We start from the raw sequence: 17,841 nt of genomic DNA, 5'->3' as shown, positions 1-17,841 counted from the left end.
TCGTCCCCTGCTCACTTCCTGGCAGCTGCTGGCCTCTGGCTGCTAAGCCGCCACAGTTCGCAGAAACAAGCTATTGTGACCATTCACACAGTTAGTCCTGTGGGGAGAAGGGAACTTGATTGATGAGAGGCTGGGCACTGGAGAGGCTCAGCCACACAATAAGGGTCTGGCTTGAACATTGGTGACTCAAATTCATGCATTTGCAAGTTAGAGTTTGATACATATCATGAACCTTTATGTCACTTGAGACTAGCTGAAAGTAGAAAATTAATTATGCAGCTCTGAGCCTATTATTACTTATGTGGCAGTGCTTTGAAAACTTGAATGCCATAATTCTTGGTCACGGAGTACTTTGAAAATCTGGTAAAAATATGGATGGAGCCCTTCCCAAGAGAAATACACACTAAAATGTGTATAGCTGCAAGATTTTTTCATTTTAATATAAGAAGTTCACAGATCTTCTGATGTGTCATTGATTCCCTGATCTAAAGGGATCCATACATATAAAATGTGATTAACTAAAAGTATTCTTTTTACATTTAAGTGGGCAGCAGAATGTAGAATTTACATTCGACATGATCTCAGTATTATACTATACTAGAAGCCCAGTTCATGGAAATTCATGCACTGGAGGTGGGGTGCTCTCAGCCCGGCCTGCTCCCTCTCACAGTCTGGGAGCTCTCAGGGGTGGGAGGTGACCCAGCGATTAGGGGAAGGTGACACTCCCATCACACCTCTGCTGCTGCCACTGCCAGCAGTGCAAGCCTTGGGCAGCCCTGGGCAGCTGGGCAGTTGCCATCCGAGGCTTGCATACACCTCGGGCTGCCCCTGGGCAGCTGGGGGCTCTGAGGGGACTGGGGGACTCCAAAAGCAGGTTCGCAGCAAGGCCAGGCCCACCTGGGGTTGGGCCCAGCCTTGCCGTGCGCCTGCCGCCCTGGCTGGGCTAAGGGGAATGGGCGCCGCCATCTTTGAGGGTGTGACAGTCAGTCAATTAGCATATTTCCTCCTTATTGGCTGTGGGCGCCACCATCTTTGAGGGCAGGGCAGTAAATTAGCCTATTCCCTTCTTATTGGCTGTGGGTGCCACCATCTTTGTGACTGTGTGAGGGTCAATTAGCATATTCCCTCTTTATTAGATTGGACTAGTATATAGAAAAGAATATACGTCTATAGAAAAGACTGGGGGGATATGAGCTAAAATCTAAATATTTGGGTGATGAGATTGCAATTAATTTTAATTTTCTTTGCTGAACTTGGTTATATTATTTCAGTTTTAAAATGATATTTTTACAAAAGTAGCCTTTTAAAAAATTGATTATGGAAATACTAGTAATAGGCAGAACTTTAAAAAGAAAATCTAAATATAGACTGTCATGAACTCTCCTTAGGGTAGCTATTCTTTCATAATATTTACCAGTCTCTGGGATCATGTGATCTATACCCTGAGAAACTTCCTCCTGGCATTCTGATTGGTTCAGGAGTGGGAGCCTGACTCAGCTAAACCCAAGATTTTCCAGAACTGACTAGCAAGGAGCCAGTTCCTGCCTGGTGATACCAGTAGAAGCTACAAGTGAGGTCTGGAAGCTTCAGTGGGTGGCCATGGGGTGAGTATCACATTTTCTGCTGGTCTGTAATAAGAGAGATGGAGAAACACCAAATAGTTCCTGGTTCCAATTGCCCTTGAGCCCAGCTGTACCCTAGTCTATCTTGCATCTTCATATTTCAATTCTTCTTTTGATTTTGTACTTTTTACCCTTCCAACAAATTTCCTTTTTGTCTGAACTAGTTAGAGTTGGGTTTCTGACACTTGAAATCAACAAGTCCACACAATTACAAAAGTATATTTCTAAGTACTTAAGAAAAAAAATTTGACTCCAGTTGTGAAATAAATGAAATCAATAATATACCTGGACACAGTAAGTGGCCTGCTGTCAGTGTCTGGCTCTGTGCAGGACAGAGGGAATTAAAAAATCAGACAAATCAGGATCATGGGTTCAGATCCTTAGATCATTCTGTTCATTTAGAAGGCAGAACTTGTCTTCTTGGCTCTATGTAGAAACAGGTGATAATGGGATTGCTCAAACCTTGATTATGACCATAAAAATTACACGTCTCTTCTCTTGATTTACGCCTGTGGTGTCCAGGAAAATAAATTTACAAGTGAATGAAAGACAAATATATTTTTCATCTCAATGAGCTAGAAAGTAACCCTGCAATTATTTGGCAATCTGAAGATATCTGAGCTCCGCTAAAGAGAAAATCTCAGCAAACCAGTAGAGATAGTCTATAAGAATAATCACTTTACATGTGATAGCCAATTCCATAGCCAATTTCATTTCAACAAGTGTTTAACTATAATGAAAGTTGTTAGAAATACTTGGACGTGGCTTAATTATTCTAGGAATATTTGACATAGTGAAATTTTAGAACAACTTTCTTAATTAAAATATAACTCATGCAAGCAAAAAGCTCTAACTCCATACTCAATCCTATCCATATCCCTACTGAAAATGTGGAAAATTATATTTTTTATTGGCAAGCGTGTGTTTTTACTGAATATAGAAATGGTCTGCCCAGGATAATGTGGTAAGCAGGCCATGATGGAGACAATTCCACCTCTGAGACTGGTTAGAGTGACACAGCCAGAAGGAAGAGTTTTTTTTAAAAAAAGTATTTTTATTGATTTCAGAGAGGGAGAGGGAAAGAGAGATAGAAACATCAATGATGAGAGAGAATCATTGATCAGCTGCTTCCTGCACGCCCCACAATGGGGATCGAGCCGGCCACTCAGGCCTGTGCCCTGACTGGGAATTGAACCATGACCTCCTGGCTCATAGGTCGATGATCAAACACTGAGCCACGCTGGCAGGGCAGAGGGAAGAGTTTTGAGTTTATATCCAGGCTGACTGTAAGATAATGAGACTAATAACTTTTTTAAAAAATCAACAAAGGGTAACCTATAAATTTTAATTCAACTGAAAGCTATGTTTACACTTCTTGGTGATGCATATTGTTATCATAGTATTTTAGACTGAGACTTGTCATCTGTACTTATATATGTTCCTGAGGTCTGTAGATGGTTCTAGATTTTGGATTTGATGCTCTAGTTATGAAATCTGTACTTTCAGCAGGGCTTTCAAACTAGTGAGAATCTCAGTGTTTATTTTATTGGGGGTTTTGATATGAATTACTAAATTACTTTTCAGAAATGTACCAATTTCATTCCCAGTGTAGAGTGGGAGTGAGTGTTTCTCTACACTCGCTGCTCCTCCTAGACATTAACACACTTAAACATGCTTGTCCCTAAAGTATCATCAGTGGTGTCTCCGTGCTTCCATTCAGATTTCTTTGATTACCAATGAGAATAGACATTTTTTTCATGGGTCTTAGCCTTTTACAGATCTGGGCTCTGAGAACTAACATGTCCTTTTGCATATACTTTACTCCTTCTTTGACTTATGTAAGCTCTTTACATAGCAATTTCCATCTTTTATCTGCCATTTCTGCCAGAAATACTTCCCCGTTTGTTAACTTTTTAATTGTGATTCTTTTAGTTTTGTTTTTAATACTTTTTCTTTGTGATTTCTCCCATGTGCTTATGTTTAAAGTCCTTCTCTCTCCCCAAATCAGATTCCTCTTTGATTCATGTCCACTTGCACAATATAACATAAATCCTGTCAGCTCACTGGAGTGTGGAGGCATATTTTAGGGTAATAAAGTAAAATCATCTTAATTTTGAATAATATCTTTTATGTTATTTTTAAAAAGAAAGAAAAGAGAAGACAAGAAAAGTGGGTGTAAAGAAGGTCAAATATCCATAGACCCCTAGATCCCAGAATGTTGATGGGGTCTGAGTCTCTGTGTAGAGAGAAAGCCAGCAGAGACCTGCCTCTGCCCTCCCGGTGCTTCTGGGTTTCAGGTTAGTGCCTCGCCACAGTAAGGAAAATAGCCAGAGGCCTGGATTTGCTTACAACAGCTCCAGTGCAAGTTACAACTGAAACAGGAATCTCTCCTATCTCACCATCATGGGATTAAGTGCGTGGAAATCCAGGGATGAAATGAAGGGGAGTCTTTGGGAGGAGGGGGTTACTAGGGAGAGGAAGAAGCTGGAACCCTGACATCTTTTCCTTTTGCTGCTGCCTGCCCCTTCCTCACTTTACACTCTGCCCCCAAGACTTGGACATTAATTTTTAAGGACCGGGAAAAGGGAACATTTTTAGATTTCCATTCAACGAAGTGTATGTCTTAATCCACCCCACTGAGATTTTTCTCTTTATTTCCTTGAAAGTAAAATTTGCACTAAAAGTGACATGTAGAATGTAGTAAAGATCAAACCAGGTAAAATATAGCTCTTACTCTGTAGAATCTCCAAGCCTCCACACGTAAAAGGCTTGTGTCTGGAATTAGAACTTCAAAAATGCCCCCAATGAAGAGCCACCATCTATAATAATAAATATGCTAATTAGACCAGACAGCTGAACAACCTTCTGGACTACCTTCTGGATGAAGCGTGGGCTGCGAGGGCAGAGCCCCTTGCACAAATTTTGTGCATCGGGTCTCTAGTTTCTATTATAATTAATCAAACTCTTAAGCCAAAAGCTCACATGCTGTAAATACTCCTAGGGGTACCCTGAAGTTAGTATGTGATAAGCATGTCTAGTGAATGAAAGAAAAATAAAATTATTTCCTATAAATTAACTTTGGAGGTATAATTTAGACAAAGAGGTGCTGAGCAAGGTATCAGATGGCTCTAGAATCAGTTCAGCTTCTATGCAACTTCATGTAAATCAGTTTCCTCTTTGAGCTTCAGCTTCCTAATCCATGTAACTGTCTATACACAGGCTTGAGATGACATAGATGACAGCATTTTAAAACATCATATGAAACTGTACAAATGTACAGCATTAGTATAATGCTGAAATAAAATAGTACCTTTGACTTCTAAACTACCCAATCAAATAAATTACCCTTTGTAATTTTTAATTTATGAATTCTAAAATATTATTTAAAAATATTTTAATTTTAGCATACTTATATTTCAATGACAAGTATTCCACATAAAACCCTCTTTGAGGATGACTATCAAGACTGGATATTGATCAGGGTTGAGCTGGTCAATACTAAATAACATTTAAATAATTATGGAAAATTTTTACCTTTAAGCCACTTCAGTGAGAGGGATAGGTTAATGATTTTCAGCATGAGGATGGTAAATAATGTCTGATTCCTATTTTTCTTGGGATATATGATGGACCAGCTTGTTCAAGGTTGGTGCTCATGATCCTGAGGTCACAGATTTGCTTTTAGGTCAATTTTGCCATGTTCTCCACCCTAATTGGTGGAGACTAAGATGGGAAGGTTTCTAATCTACCATGTTCCCTAGAAAAATTAAACAGGTCGCCTTACTGACAGTGAATCAATGCCCTGCTGTCATTATTCACATGAGAGGCAGATAATGATTAGTGTAAAAGAAACGAAATTGTGGGACTTGGAAATAAGATTTGTTTTGAGAAAATAAACCAAAACAAAAACTCAGCATATTTTAGGTATAATAAATTAGAACTGTGTTTCCTAACCTTTGTTCTTATCACAGCACATCTGGAAAATGGTTACATTTGTATAGTGCTCTGGTGTTGTCATGAAGGAATTTGGGACCCAGTCTCAGCCACTGGTGGCCAGGTAGAAGGCTGCAAGGATTGATGTAATGCCCATGGGGAACCCTGCCTCTGAGGATGATGAAATAGAGGAAGGGGTGAGCAAGCATGGTGGACTCAACACATCCAAACTGAACTTCTCTGCCCACTAAGTCAGCTCCCTTACCCCATCGTCCCATTTATGTCACTGGAAATACTTGAGTTAATGCTGTGTTTTCTTTAGCTCCTTTTGGTCCATTCAACTCAACAAATATATACTGAGCAACTTTGGGCAGGACACTATTTTCCACTGATTAAAATCAGTCATGGCCGTCACGGTGCCATCTTCAAGGTCTGGCTTCTACCTGCTTCTTCTGCAGGCTCATGGCAGCTCATACTCCAGAGTTGCCTATATTTCATCACTCATTATATAATCTGAGACAGAATTCATTCAGATGTTCCTCGTCTTCTGCACACCACCCACTGGCCACGCACACTGAAGAGGCAATAGGCAGGGAATCCAGTGATACCATTCACAGGATCAGCATCTCAGGAGACAGAGAGTACTGAACAGGAGAGGGGAGGGCAGAGGGAGAATAATCAGCTCCCCTGCTAATTAATTTAGAAAAAGAAAAATAATTTCCTCATGTTCCTCTCTCATTCCGAAATGACTAAGGGTGCCTCATTGCCCTTAGAGTGAAACAAAAATTCTTTCAAAATCCTTGGCAGTCAGGTTCAGTCTTCTCCTGCATTTTTGAACATGCCTCCTCACTCTGCCACTGAATGTACTACCATGGGCTCATTATTTAACTTCACGGGGCCTTTCTTCCATTATACAAACAGGGTGTAATACCTTTATTGCAAATCTGCTGAGAGGGCAGAGTGATCTTCTTTGTGCTTTAAATCTGCCCTGCTAGTTTCTGCAAATTCCATGTTCTGGAGTGGAACAAACCCTACATGAAATCTCCTTATTCAAGTCATCATTGAGCTCTTACCTTCTCCATACTTAGCCCCCGTGTGAGCTAATGAATTGTTGTATGTTAGAAAACACGAACTAAGAGTTATCTGAGTCTTTTTCTAGGTTGGACAGCCCTGATAACAGGTGATTCTTGGCTTCTTCCTACATCCTTGTTTGTTTCATGTACTCACTTTCCACTCACCTTACAGCTACCATGGTGGTATTGCTTAAGGCAGTGGTTCTCAACCTTCCTAATGCTGCGACCCTTTAATACAGTTCCTCATGTTGTGGTGACCCCCAATTTCATTGTTACAAATTGAACATAATTAAAGCATAGTGATTAATCACAAAACAATATGTAATTATGTATGTGTTTTCCGATGGTCTTAGGCGACCCCTGTGAAAGGGTCGTTCGACCCCCAAAGGGGTCGTGACCCACAGGTTGAGAACCACTGGCTTAAGGGTTTTCATGACCATCAAATCGCCACAGGAGCCTGCTCTTGATTATCGAATCGGAATTTCAATCATGTTGTATACAACACACTCAGGAAAGGTGATCTGATAAAGACTGATTTTAATAATACTATAGTAATTTAAAAATAATAACAACAAAACTAAAGCAGGTTACACAACCTGGGAAAGATAATAACTCATGGATCTATTGACAGTGTGTATGTTGTGTTTTAAGTACATGAGCCACGATTTCCTTCAGGGCCACACTACTCTCAAGCATGGAAGGAAAATAAGCAGGTTTGGGAGAGAAGTTAGGTTTGGAAAGATCTTGGGATTTGTTGAGTAAATTGTTATGGGTACGGCTCCCCCTAGTGTACTGAACAACACAGGTACCCTGGTGTGCAAAAGCTGAGCATTATCTCCAATCACCAATCTTACCTGAACAACTTGGGATGTCTATGCTGCCATTGATCTCCTACTGTAAAACCTGCCACAGGTCGGGGAAGAAAAGGGGCAGATGTCCTTTATGCAATTTGATTTGAGCATCAATTGTCATGGAAGTAGTGAACTAATTAGAGAGCCCAAGTAATATTAAGAAGCACAAAAATATTTTAAAACGAATGTTACTCTCTCATGAGGTAGAGGAATGTGCTTAGGGAGAATAGGCCAAAATGGAAGGGTGATTCTTTGTGACTTATTTTACTATAAATGTTATTTGCCCCATCTTGTACTTAACAAAATGTTAAGCATCTGCAAATACATTTTCCTCAAGCAGGATACACGGACCATTTGGAAGACTAAAAATGGAACCATACAGAGCAGAAGGAAAGTGGCTATAATGGGGAAAATGACTTATATTAAAGCAATGTTTCCCAGAGCATAACCTCCAGAACACTCTTTCCCTGGGATGTTAACGGGTCTTAACAAGGGTTTCATGGCAAATAGTTTTGAGAAATCCAGGCTTCAATAAAGATAAACTGATTTTTTAAACTATTGTACTCCTCCAAATCCTTAGTCTGCTCTTAAAATACCACAGTACGGCGCGACAATAGACTTTGAGCTGTAGCATTTCTCAACTTGTTTAACACAATGACTATTTTTCTCCATTTGTATCTCATACACCTGGTTTGTGAATCATCCTTTGAGCATATGCACTGGATTAGAATTTCATCCACCTTTTATCAAAGGTGGGGAACAGATAGGAAAGTGTGCCAAAGGAAGAAAGAAAATAGTAAATTTGATGCAAGCAGCAAATAGGGTGGCTGTACGGAAGTTTGCGGTGAGTGTCATAACTCCCTTCTTATGCAAAACACTAGTAATGCCACATATTAAAGCCTCAACCCGTGGCTGTCCTATAGTGGGGTCGGAGGGATGGGCCCTGCCGACCACATCACTAGTCCACAACATCACTGTAAGACTTCTCCCACAACGCAGTGATGGTGCTTCTGAGAATGAGACACAGGACTCCAAAATGTACAGGTTTTGGACGTTTATTAAGACTTTTCCTTGTACACAACCTGTACTAAATTGCATGGGTGTTGAGGCTTCTTATAATGAACAGAATCACAGATACACAGGAAAACCTGAACGAGGTTGGAGGAAGCCTGCATTTAGTAGAAACTGTGGGGTAAAGATGAATTCTGTAACTCACAGTGAGATAAACTCCTCCCAAATGGAGTGTTAGAAAAAAGTGGGGATCCACAGAGTGGTTTGTCTAGGATAATGGCATGGGGTAATATAGGAGGGCTGTTTTCCGTGGACCCTGGCTACACTGGCATAATACTTGCAGAGATGGGGGATTAGTGGCATCAGTGGGCCTGGATTTATATGTAATTCTAGTCTTTCTTGCTTGGGACACAGCATTTTGTGAAGAAAAAAACCGAATATTTTTCAGCCCCAGGATTGTGGTTTTTTAGTCTCTTAGCATATGGGGGTGGAGGGAGGGACAAGCTTTATCCCAGAAGCAGCTCTTGGTTTTCAATGGATGTCCTATTTTCTTCCTAAGTTTCCAGCTGCATTGACTTCAGGCACGAGGAGGTCAAGTGATTCACTCAAGCACCCAGTGAAACAGACCAGCTGGGACTTGAACTTGGGGACTTTGCCGGCACATATTCCTTGCCCTAGTCAGTCAAGCGCTCTGCTTCCTGGTTCAGCTGCCTCCGTGTTTGCACCACGCAGCCCGCAAGCTGTGTCTGCCGCAGCCTGTCCTCCGGCTGTCTCCGCTCAGGACTGGAATCAGAAGTGTGTTACAGGTCAAGTCTGAACGTTCTGGCAGCGCATGCGAGGCAGATTGCTCCATGCCTGCTCAAAGCATACAGTGTCTGGCGAGAGCCAGATTGAAGATAGCTAAATTCACATGCCAAGATTCCAAAAGGAAAAACTTAGCTCACATTTTTCCCTTGCATGGGGATTTTTCTTCCCCTCCGTTCTCCCCTTTTCTTTTTTTTTCTTTCTGAAAAGGGAATCCCCATGTTTACACATTGAAATCCAAAATGCACAAGTGGTCAGTTCACAGCTCTGTGACCCATGAACATCTGTGGCCTGGGTGTTCCTGGGAACCAGCAGTGCTGGGAGCTGGGAGTCAAGCCCGCCCACCCTCTGCAGAAAGGAATTCTCAAGTGAGTGAAACTGTCCGTGAGCAAGAAGCCCTCAGGCCCAGTGATCCTAGTTCTGCTTTTCCAGGGGCATGTCTGCACTCGACTTCACCTGGTTTTACGAGCTGCATATGACTTTCTTTTTTTGGGATGGGGCCATCTGAAATGCCTTACAGGAAGTAGGACAGGAATCTTCATTTTGGCTTTAAGAAAAATAAAACTCTACAATCTGAGATGGGTAAACTCGGTCTGATCTGTTTATCTAGAAACAAGAACCTCTCTGTGTCCTTTCAGGAGAGAGAGAAATCTAGAGATAAACATATTTACTTTGACATCTCTCTCTGAGGACTTATGCAATTGAAAACCAATAGGGCCTCCTGTGGGGAAGGGGACCCCACAGCCACCAGCCTGAGGAGAGCCACATGGGGCCGGGGCTTCAGTGTGGCAGGTGGCACTGGGTGTGGCTGACTGTGCCTCCTTGCCACTGTAGGTTTTAGGACAGTAGATGGACCCTGACTATATCAACATCTTAAAGTTTAAATTGGTAGGTACTCACAAGTTAATCAAACCCTCAATGGAAAAAAAGTGTGCAATGAATTTGCATCTCCCATCTGGACCTTGATCCCCTCTTCTGTAACTGAGGGAATGGACTAGGTAACTGCTGAGCCCCACAGCAGCTCTAAGGGTCTGTGATCTCAGGCTGGCTTTTCTCCTACTTGGAGGTCTGTTCCTCTGTTCTAACTTTTCTGCTGTGATCTTGGTGTAATGGGCTGCATTTTGTCCCCACAAAATTCATATGTTGAGGTCCAACCCCCAGAACCTCAGCATATGGCTGTAATTTAAGATAGGATCTTTCAGAGGTAATCAAGTTAAAATGAGCTCTGTAGCGTGGGCCTTAGTCCAATATGACTGGTGTCCTTATAAAAAGGAAATTTGGCCCAGCCAGCATGGCTCAGTGATTGAACGTTGATCTATGAACCAGGAGGTCACGGTTCCATTCCTGGTCAGGGCATATGCCGGGGTTGTGGGCTCGGTCTCCAACACGGGGCATGCAGGAGGCAGCCGATCAATGATTCTCTCTCATCATTGATGTTTCTATCTCTCTCTCCCTCTCTCTCCCTCTCCGAAATCAATAATTTTTTTTTTAAAGAGGAAATTTGGACACAGATATGAGCATGGCAGAGAATGGTCCTTGTGAAGAGAGAGGGAGGAGCCAGCCATGGACAGGCCAAGGCGAGAGGCCTCAGTGGAAATCAGCCTGCTGACACCTTGATCTCAGACTTCGTGCCTCCTGCACCGTGAGAAAATAAATGTTTATTGTTTAAGCCAGTTTATGGAACTTTGTAATGACAGCTCCCATAAACTAATACACAGGGTCACACCACAATGACTTGTGTGTGAAAGAAGTTATATGTGTTTTCCTTAACAGACTCTTAATCTTGATTTTAGCTAAAATAGTCTTTTCTTTTGCAGAATGTTCAAAATACTTTTTTTTTTAAATCAGCTTCTTTGTCATCAGATGTGAAGTAAATCATTTCAGTAAAATGAATCCTCTTTCTTTTTATTTGAAGGGAATTTCACAATTTTGATCCACGGAACAATTTTTCTGAATGGCTGTGGCTCATCATTTTGCCTTTTACGAAATACTGCCAACATCTATAAAATTAATCTAAAGCCAAATAGTTCACTGGACCAACCCACAGGTAACAGGACAATTTATAAAGAACTTCAGACCAAACAAGCAACTCCAGAGGGGGTGTAGTCCAGGTTTTGTTTAGTACTTTTGCCTTTAAAGTTCATGCAGAGTCAAACATCACATGACCAGGCTACAGAACAACAAATTGAGTGATAAAGAAAGGTAACCATGCATCATTTTGCAGTTTAAGACTCTCAGAGATTCTTACTTGAAGTAAAGCATGTGATGACCTAAATGGATTTCTCTTTCATTTAGTACCAAGATTTCTATTCTTTTCATCTACAAAGAGTCACGTGTATTTGGTATGTCGTTGGAATTCAGTATCCAGAAAGCACGGGGATTGCTCTTTCTGTAAGCTTCCTTTGATGCAGCAGTGAAATTTCTGAGGGACAGCATTTCTGGATCAAAACAGCTCACTTGGGAGGTGAGGATCACCAGCTTTTGAGGCTCCACACATCTGAGAAAGAGATCAGCAGGTGGCACATCCCAGCTTTCCCAGTCATTGCCAACTTGCTCAGAGGTTGACACCTAACCAAACAGCGGGCACAGCAATCCAGTCAGCAGCTGTTTAGTGATTTATATACACAATGAGATGAATGAAAGGCTAGCTTAATTTTTTCAGCCAGTTTTTTTTTTTGTGTGTGTGTGTGTGTGTGTGTGTGTGTGTCATCTAATTGTAAGAATGAGAGTCTACAGATTTTTAAAAATACATCTTTCTAAAAAATGACATCTTGAAGAAAAAAGCTTGGCCAATTAAAGAGACTGAGCAACTGCAGGCACTTTTATTCCAGGTATCCACAGAATGGAAAAAATGTCAACTTATTTATATTCATTTATTTACATGGGTAATGAATAACTTAAGGAATACTTCATCTCAAACACAGATTGCTTTTATTTCAGCTCAGCTCATGTTTCAGTCCCATATATATTTTTCAGTTTCCATCAATGTCAAACACCATTTTTTTTTCATTCTTCTTTAAAAAAAAAAAAAAGATTTACAAGCACTTTTACGGCACTCAAGGAAAGTGGGCTGCAGGTTCATAATAATAATTTTCCTTTTAAAAAACATCCATCAGACCAAAATAAAATCATTTTAATTAACTCCTTCCTGAGTAACTAAAACCTTGGAATGTGCTGAAAGGTTATAATAAATAAGGCAGTCAAAGATCAACCAGCTTAAAATGTATTTTTTAAATTAAACTATGTAAAATGTACAATATATTTCATGAAGTACAAACTGTGTTGGGCACAGGGCCAAAGAAATATTGTCATGTGTGCCAAATATACTGATGAAGTGCTTTGACTTTACAGACCTAAAGGCTGTTTGTTGCGACAAAATAACATTAAGGCCCTGCAAGTCAGTCAGCATCTTTTGTTGTGATGCTATAATGATCACTGCTGACAAATGCCTTTGAACACACAGGCAGAAGTGCTCCTGTGAACTTGAACTCAGAGATACGTTTGTCAAATGGCCAATTGTCCCACTGTCCTGACGAGAGCAGAGAACTCTCAGCCAACTCAACTGTATTTTCAGAGGGTGAGATGGCACAGTGTGTAAACTAATTATCATTCTCTCTATGCAGTTTCATAGAAATGGCTCACAACGTACCAGGCGGCGTTCTTGTTCTTGTTTTGAGAAGCGTAACTGTTCTTCGGGTTGCTTTTTAAAGTATATCTAATGGCAGGGCTCTGGTCTCTCTAAATGGAACAAAGGATTCTTCCTCTTCTCTTAGAATTGACCACAGTTCTACATTCCCCTTAATCACTTCACTGCCCCAGTTCTCTGAGGCCGAAAGGAGGCCCACGAGTGGCCAAATGCTGGACTTTGTGCCTCTGCGGTCCCAGCCTTCACTGGACTCCTGCGGGTGGAGCCTTCTTAATGCATCTCATGATAAAGTAGCTTTAGTGCACATTTGACAGGTTCCAAATGACTTGCTTTATATCTTGGCAACTGTCCAATTTTAGTGAACGGAAAAAAACACAATTCTATAGAGACTTGTTGGTCTCTGAAAGGTAGAAAATGTGTAGCTTGTGTAAAGTCAGAGTCTTATTTACTATTAACTATTCCCAACTCACACTCTGCTAGTGCTCTTGCAGGGCTGGCTCTAGGGGAGAAAAAGTGAAGGAGATAAAATTTGTGGCATGTGTCCTGCCCGCCACCACCACCTGCACCCCTGCGTCTCAGCCTAGGAGGACATGGGTTTTTCAGTGGAGGAGGGGCAGTTAAAGACGAAAACATTTCAGAATCTAAGACATAGGCTTCTAATGACTGAACCCAGGCCTCATGGATAGCTGGCAGGTGATGGCAGTGGGATGGGGAGGAGATATTTTGGAGCCACGACATTGCCGGACATCTACTCAGATCGCTTGGGGAGCAGACACCTACTCATAAAACTGGCCAAGCCGTCTCTTCCCCAGAAGCTCTTGCTTCTCCTCTTCTTGCTATCTTAGCTGCTTCCAGAAGAAATGGGACCATAGTTTCCCTGCCACCTGCACACAACTCAGGACCCCCTTTTACCAAAAACAGACACCTCTTAAGGGGCTAGAAGGTGAAAGATACCAGCTACTGTGAGACCCCACTGGCCAGGGGTGTGCCTGATAGATGGTGCATTGCCTGTGGTCAGACTTAGAACTTCCACTACGGGTTAAATGTCAGAGCCAAACTGGTTCCGGGGTCCGCAGTTAAAACAATGCTGGGGAGAAATTCACTTCCTACTGGGTGCAAAGGCAGGGCTGTATCCTTTTCCTATGCCACACGACCTCCAGGGCTGATTTGTCTTGCCTACACTCCTCCATACCCAGCAGATAAATTCTTTTCCCTGCCATGCTACTTTGAAATCTGTCAGAATGGTGCTTGGACATGGAATGTCTGAATGGAACTTGCCATGCACTTTGACCTTGTGAGATACTCAAGGCTCTGGGCTGGGTGGGGGTGTGGCACAAGCTGACTGGCCCCTTCAGAGATAACAAGTATGCTGCTCTTAATGAAAGTGTCTCCTGAGATGGACCAGAGGCAGAATCCTGCCCATGTGGGTAGAGACCACTAACCCAGGGGCATCCTCTCTTTTGAAGTCCTGATCTGTCCTACCTTCTCCTCTTAGGTCCTTCTGGAGTGGATTCCCTGGTCTCTGAAGTGGTTTTGCATTTCTAGCGAAATATACAAGTCTGGATGTTTCCTACCACTGAGGTAATATTTCTACAAGCCATCTTACAAATGATAAGTTATTGGGCTATGGGCTATATTTTCCCCCTTCTCTCATTGAACTGGAGGGAAAAAGCTATTTTATGATGAGATGCCTTGTGATGGAGTCATCTTAGCATAAGAAGGAGGCCAGGAGCCAGAAAAACACAGAATAAAATTAAACAAATAAAACCCGCAAAACCGGGCATCTCCCAATGACCCCCAACCTGTGGGAATGTTTTGTTCTTCTTAATGCAGCCGAGCATTAATTTAGTCCCTTCAAGATTTTTCTTCCCCAAACAACGACAACAAATCTTTCTGGAAAAGAGAGATAAAGCCACTGGAAGCAACACAGGGCTGGCAGCATCACCTCTTATAAATATCTTCGAGCCACTTCTCGTCATCCTGTTCCTCGTCGCCAATGGGCTCCTCGGTTTCCAGCGGAGATGGGATGAAGAACTGGGGCCTCAGAGGGGGCTGGCTGACCTGCGACTTCAGTCCGAACTTGCGCTTCAGCAGGTGGAACTGCTCTTTGACGTAGTGGTAGAACTCGTACTCATACCTCATTCGCTGGTAGAGAATCTGCACGGCCTCGGGGGAGGGGACAGTTTTCCTCACGGTCACAGTCATGTTTCCAAGTTTCCTGTGCTCTGCAAAAGAACCGAGGTGCGCATGAGCAATTGTCTGTGATGCTTTAGCTTAAAAGGAATAATGGTGAGGCCTTGTGTGACCTGCATAATCCTGGCAGCTCCAAAAGAAACTCAACAGACAAGCAATAGAAGGGAAATGCGTTCCCAACAATATTTGGAAAGATTTCACCATACTCTAGGTATTAGTATCAATGTTAGTGGACAGAACAAAAACTAACATCCTTTTCATGCGCTATGCAATTTGACCACAATTCAATTGTTAACTCAAGTTATACATTCTTTGAACAGCAAAAATCTACCCATTTTTTCATCTTTTATTTCCTGTTATATCTGGAAAGGGTGTTGCTTTCAGAAGGAAGCAAAGACAAAAGCTGTCTCCCCACTTTCTAATCATCTTGTTTTTTTTTTATCTTAAAATATTGACAACTATGAATGATAATTTAATTTGATGCAAACCCACTTGCATTTTACTACTCCAAAGGCATTTGTCAAGAAAAACAAAGGAAAGACTGTTAGATTCCTTAAATGCAATTGTATATTTTCAGTGGTTATTTTTTTATAGTGGTAAAATATGTAACTAAAATTTGTTTAATTTTATATTGATGCTGAATAACATGTTATATATGTGATATATATATATATATATACATATATATATTTATCAAAATTTTAACCATTTTAAAGTGTACATATTGGTGGCATTAATTACATTCAGAATGCTGTGCCACTGTCCCCACTATTGCCACATCCTTTCATCACTCCGCAAAGAAACTCTGTACCCATTAAATGTTAACTCCCTATACCCCTCCTCTACCTGCTCCTCATTCTGTCTATGAATTTGCCTATTCTAAATATGCATATAAGTAGAATCATACAATATTTGCCCTTTTGTGTCTGGCTTTTTCACCTAACATAATGTTTTCAAGATTCATCCATGTTGTTGCATGCATCAGTATTCCATTCCTTTTTATGGCTGAACAATATTCCATTGTATGGAATTTTTTTCTTAATATATTTTATTGATTTTTTACAGAGAGGAAGGGAGAGAGATAGAGAGTTAGAAACATCGATGAGAGAGAAACACCAATCAGCTGCCTCCTGCACACCCCTCACTGGGGATGTGCCCACAACCAAGGTACATGCCCTTGACCGGAATCGAACCTGGGACCTTTGAGTCTGCAGGCTGACACTCTATCTGCTGAGCCAAACTGGTTAGGGCAAAACTTGTCATTTTTGAGGATATCTGAGATACTTTCTGAAACTTCCAATAGAAGTGCTAAAGAAGGAATTTTAAAAAGTTATCTGAGTAGTAACGGCCTCATTGAAATAAGGATATTGCTTTTCAAATGGAGTCTCTTAAAGGCATAATACACATTTTGATATATCAGTTCTAGAATTGTTGTTAAAGAACTTAGCATAGTCTTTCCTAAAATAGGTTTGTGAGAGAACATCTTATAACATCTGTCTTCTCTGTTATAGATATTAACTATAGCTAATCTGAGGTAAGACATGTTCATAGGCTTTAAATATAGACATCCCCTTTGTGTTTTTAAAATCCAGAGTTTAAAAACATTATAGTAAAGACAGACAAGGAACAAAAAGTTTTAAGTTAAACATTGAGAAGCATAAGAAAAATAATATAGTCATTTCCATATTTCTACAATCCTTCTTGGAGCACTCTAAATTGTGTGGGGTTCTTTTTTCTCACATCAGAAAAAATAAAGATTGCTGTGATTTTAGAATATATTCCACCAAAATTCAGATGTGCTGAAGTCTCTCCCTTCCTATAAAATAAAAGGCTAATATGCAAATCGACCGAATGGTGGAATGACCAGTCACTATGATGCAAACTGATCACCAGGGGGCAGACACTCAATGCAGGAGCTGCTCCCTGTGGTTAGTGCGCTCCCACAGGGGGAGCACTGCTCAGCCAGAAGCTGCAGCAGTGGTGACAGGAGCCTCTCCGCCTCTGCAGCAATGCTAAGGATGTCCAACTGACAGCTTAGGCCCGCTCCCTGGACATCCCCGGAGGGTTCCCAGACTGTGAGAGGGTGCAGGCCAGGCTGAGGGACCCCCTCGATCTTTGTGCACCAGGCCCCTAGTCTTAAATAAAATCCTGGTCTCCATGTCCCCTTTCTTATTTTATCTTCTTTTTCTTTGCTCCATCACAACCAAACTTCTAAAAGAGTTATCTGGCCAAAACCAGTTTGGCTCAGTGGATAGAGCGTCGGCCTGCGGACTGAAAGGTCCCAGGTTCGATTCCGGTCAAGGGCATGTACCTGGGTTGCGGGCACATCCCCAGTGGGAGATGTGCAGGAGGCAGCTGATCGATGTTTCTCTCTCATCGATGTTTCTAACTTTCTATCTCTCTCCCTTCCTCTCTGTGAAAAATCAATAAAATATATTTTAAAAAAAAGAGTTATCTGAATTTGTTATCATAAAATTTCAACTTATACACATGACTGAACTCATCAAAACCTGGTTTATGTTCCCTCAATACCCCATTCAAATTACTCTTGCTTCCTTGCTGATAATTTGGTTAGCATTTCTCATGACTTCTATCTCTTCTTAGCATGACATCGCAACACTGTTGGCCACAGGCTCCACCTTGAAACTAGCTCTTCTCTGGCATCTGAAATAGCATTTCCCTGGTTGTCCTGGTCTCCTTCTGATTGT

The 17,841-nt window shown here is 41.5% G+C and overlaps 1 protein-coding gene across 2 annotated transcripts in view; it reads right to left on the bottom strand.

Annotated features, from left to right (window-relative positions):
- Positions 1-8,519: 8,519 nt before the first annotated feature.
- UST (uronyl 2-sulfotransferase) overlaps positions 8,520-17,841 on the bottom strand; it is a gene marked incomplete at its 5' end in the record, with an annotated part of 258,937 nt that continues 249,615 nt past the window's right edge. The window contains 2 exons of one of the 2 annotated variants that reach the window (XM_081093661.1): positions 8,520-9,273; positions 14,886-15,165. In XM_081093661.1, the coding sequence (XP_080949787.1) occupies positions 9,165-9,273; positions 14,886-15,165 (389 nt within the window). In that variant the 3' untranslated portion in view covers positions 8,520-9,164. Of the gene's footprint in view, positions 9,274-12,208; positions 15,166-17,841 lie in introns of those variants that run through there. The other variant, XM_081093662.1, reaches the window with a different exon arrangement.

This window comes from Myotis nattereri, assembly GCF_964212035.1.
Source record: "Myotis nattereri genome assembly, chromosome: 6".
NCBI lineage: Eukaryota > Metazoa > Chordata > Mammalia > Chiroptera > Vespertilionidae > Myotis > Myotis nattereri.
Note: the sequence above shows the minus strand (reverse complement) of the source record. Positions and strands in the feature narration are given on the sequence as shown.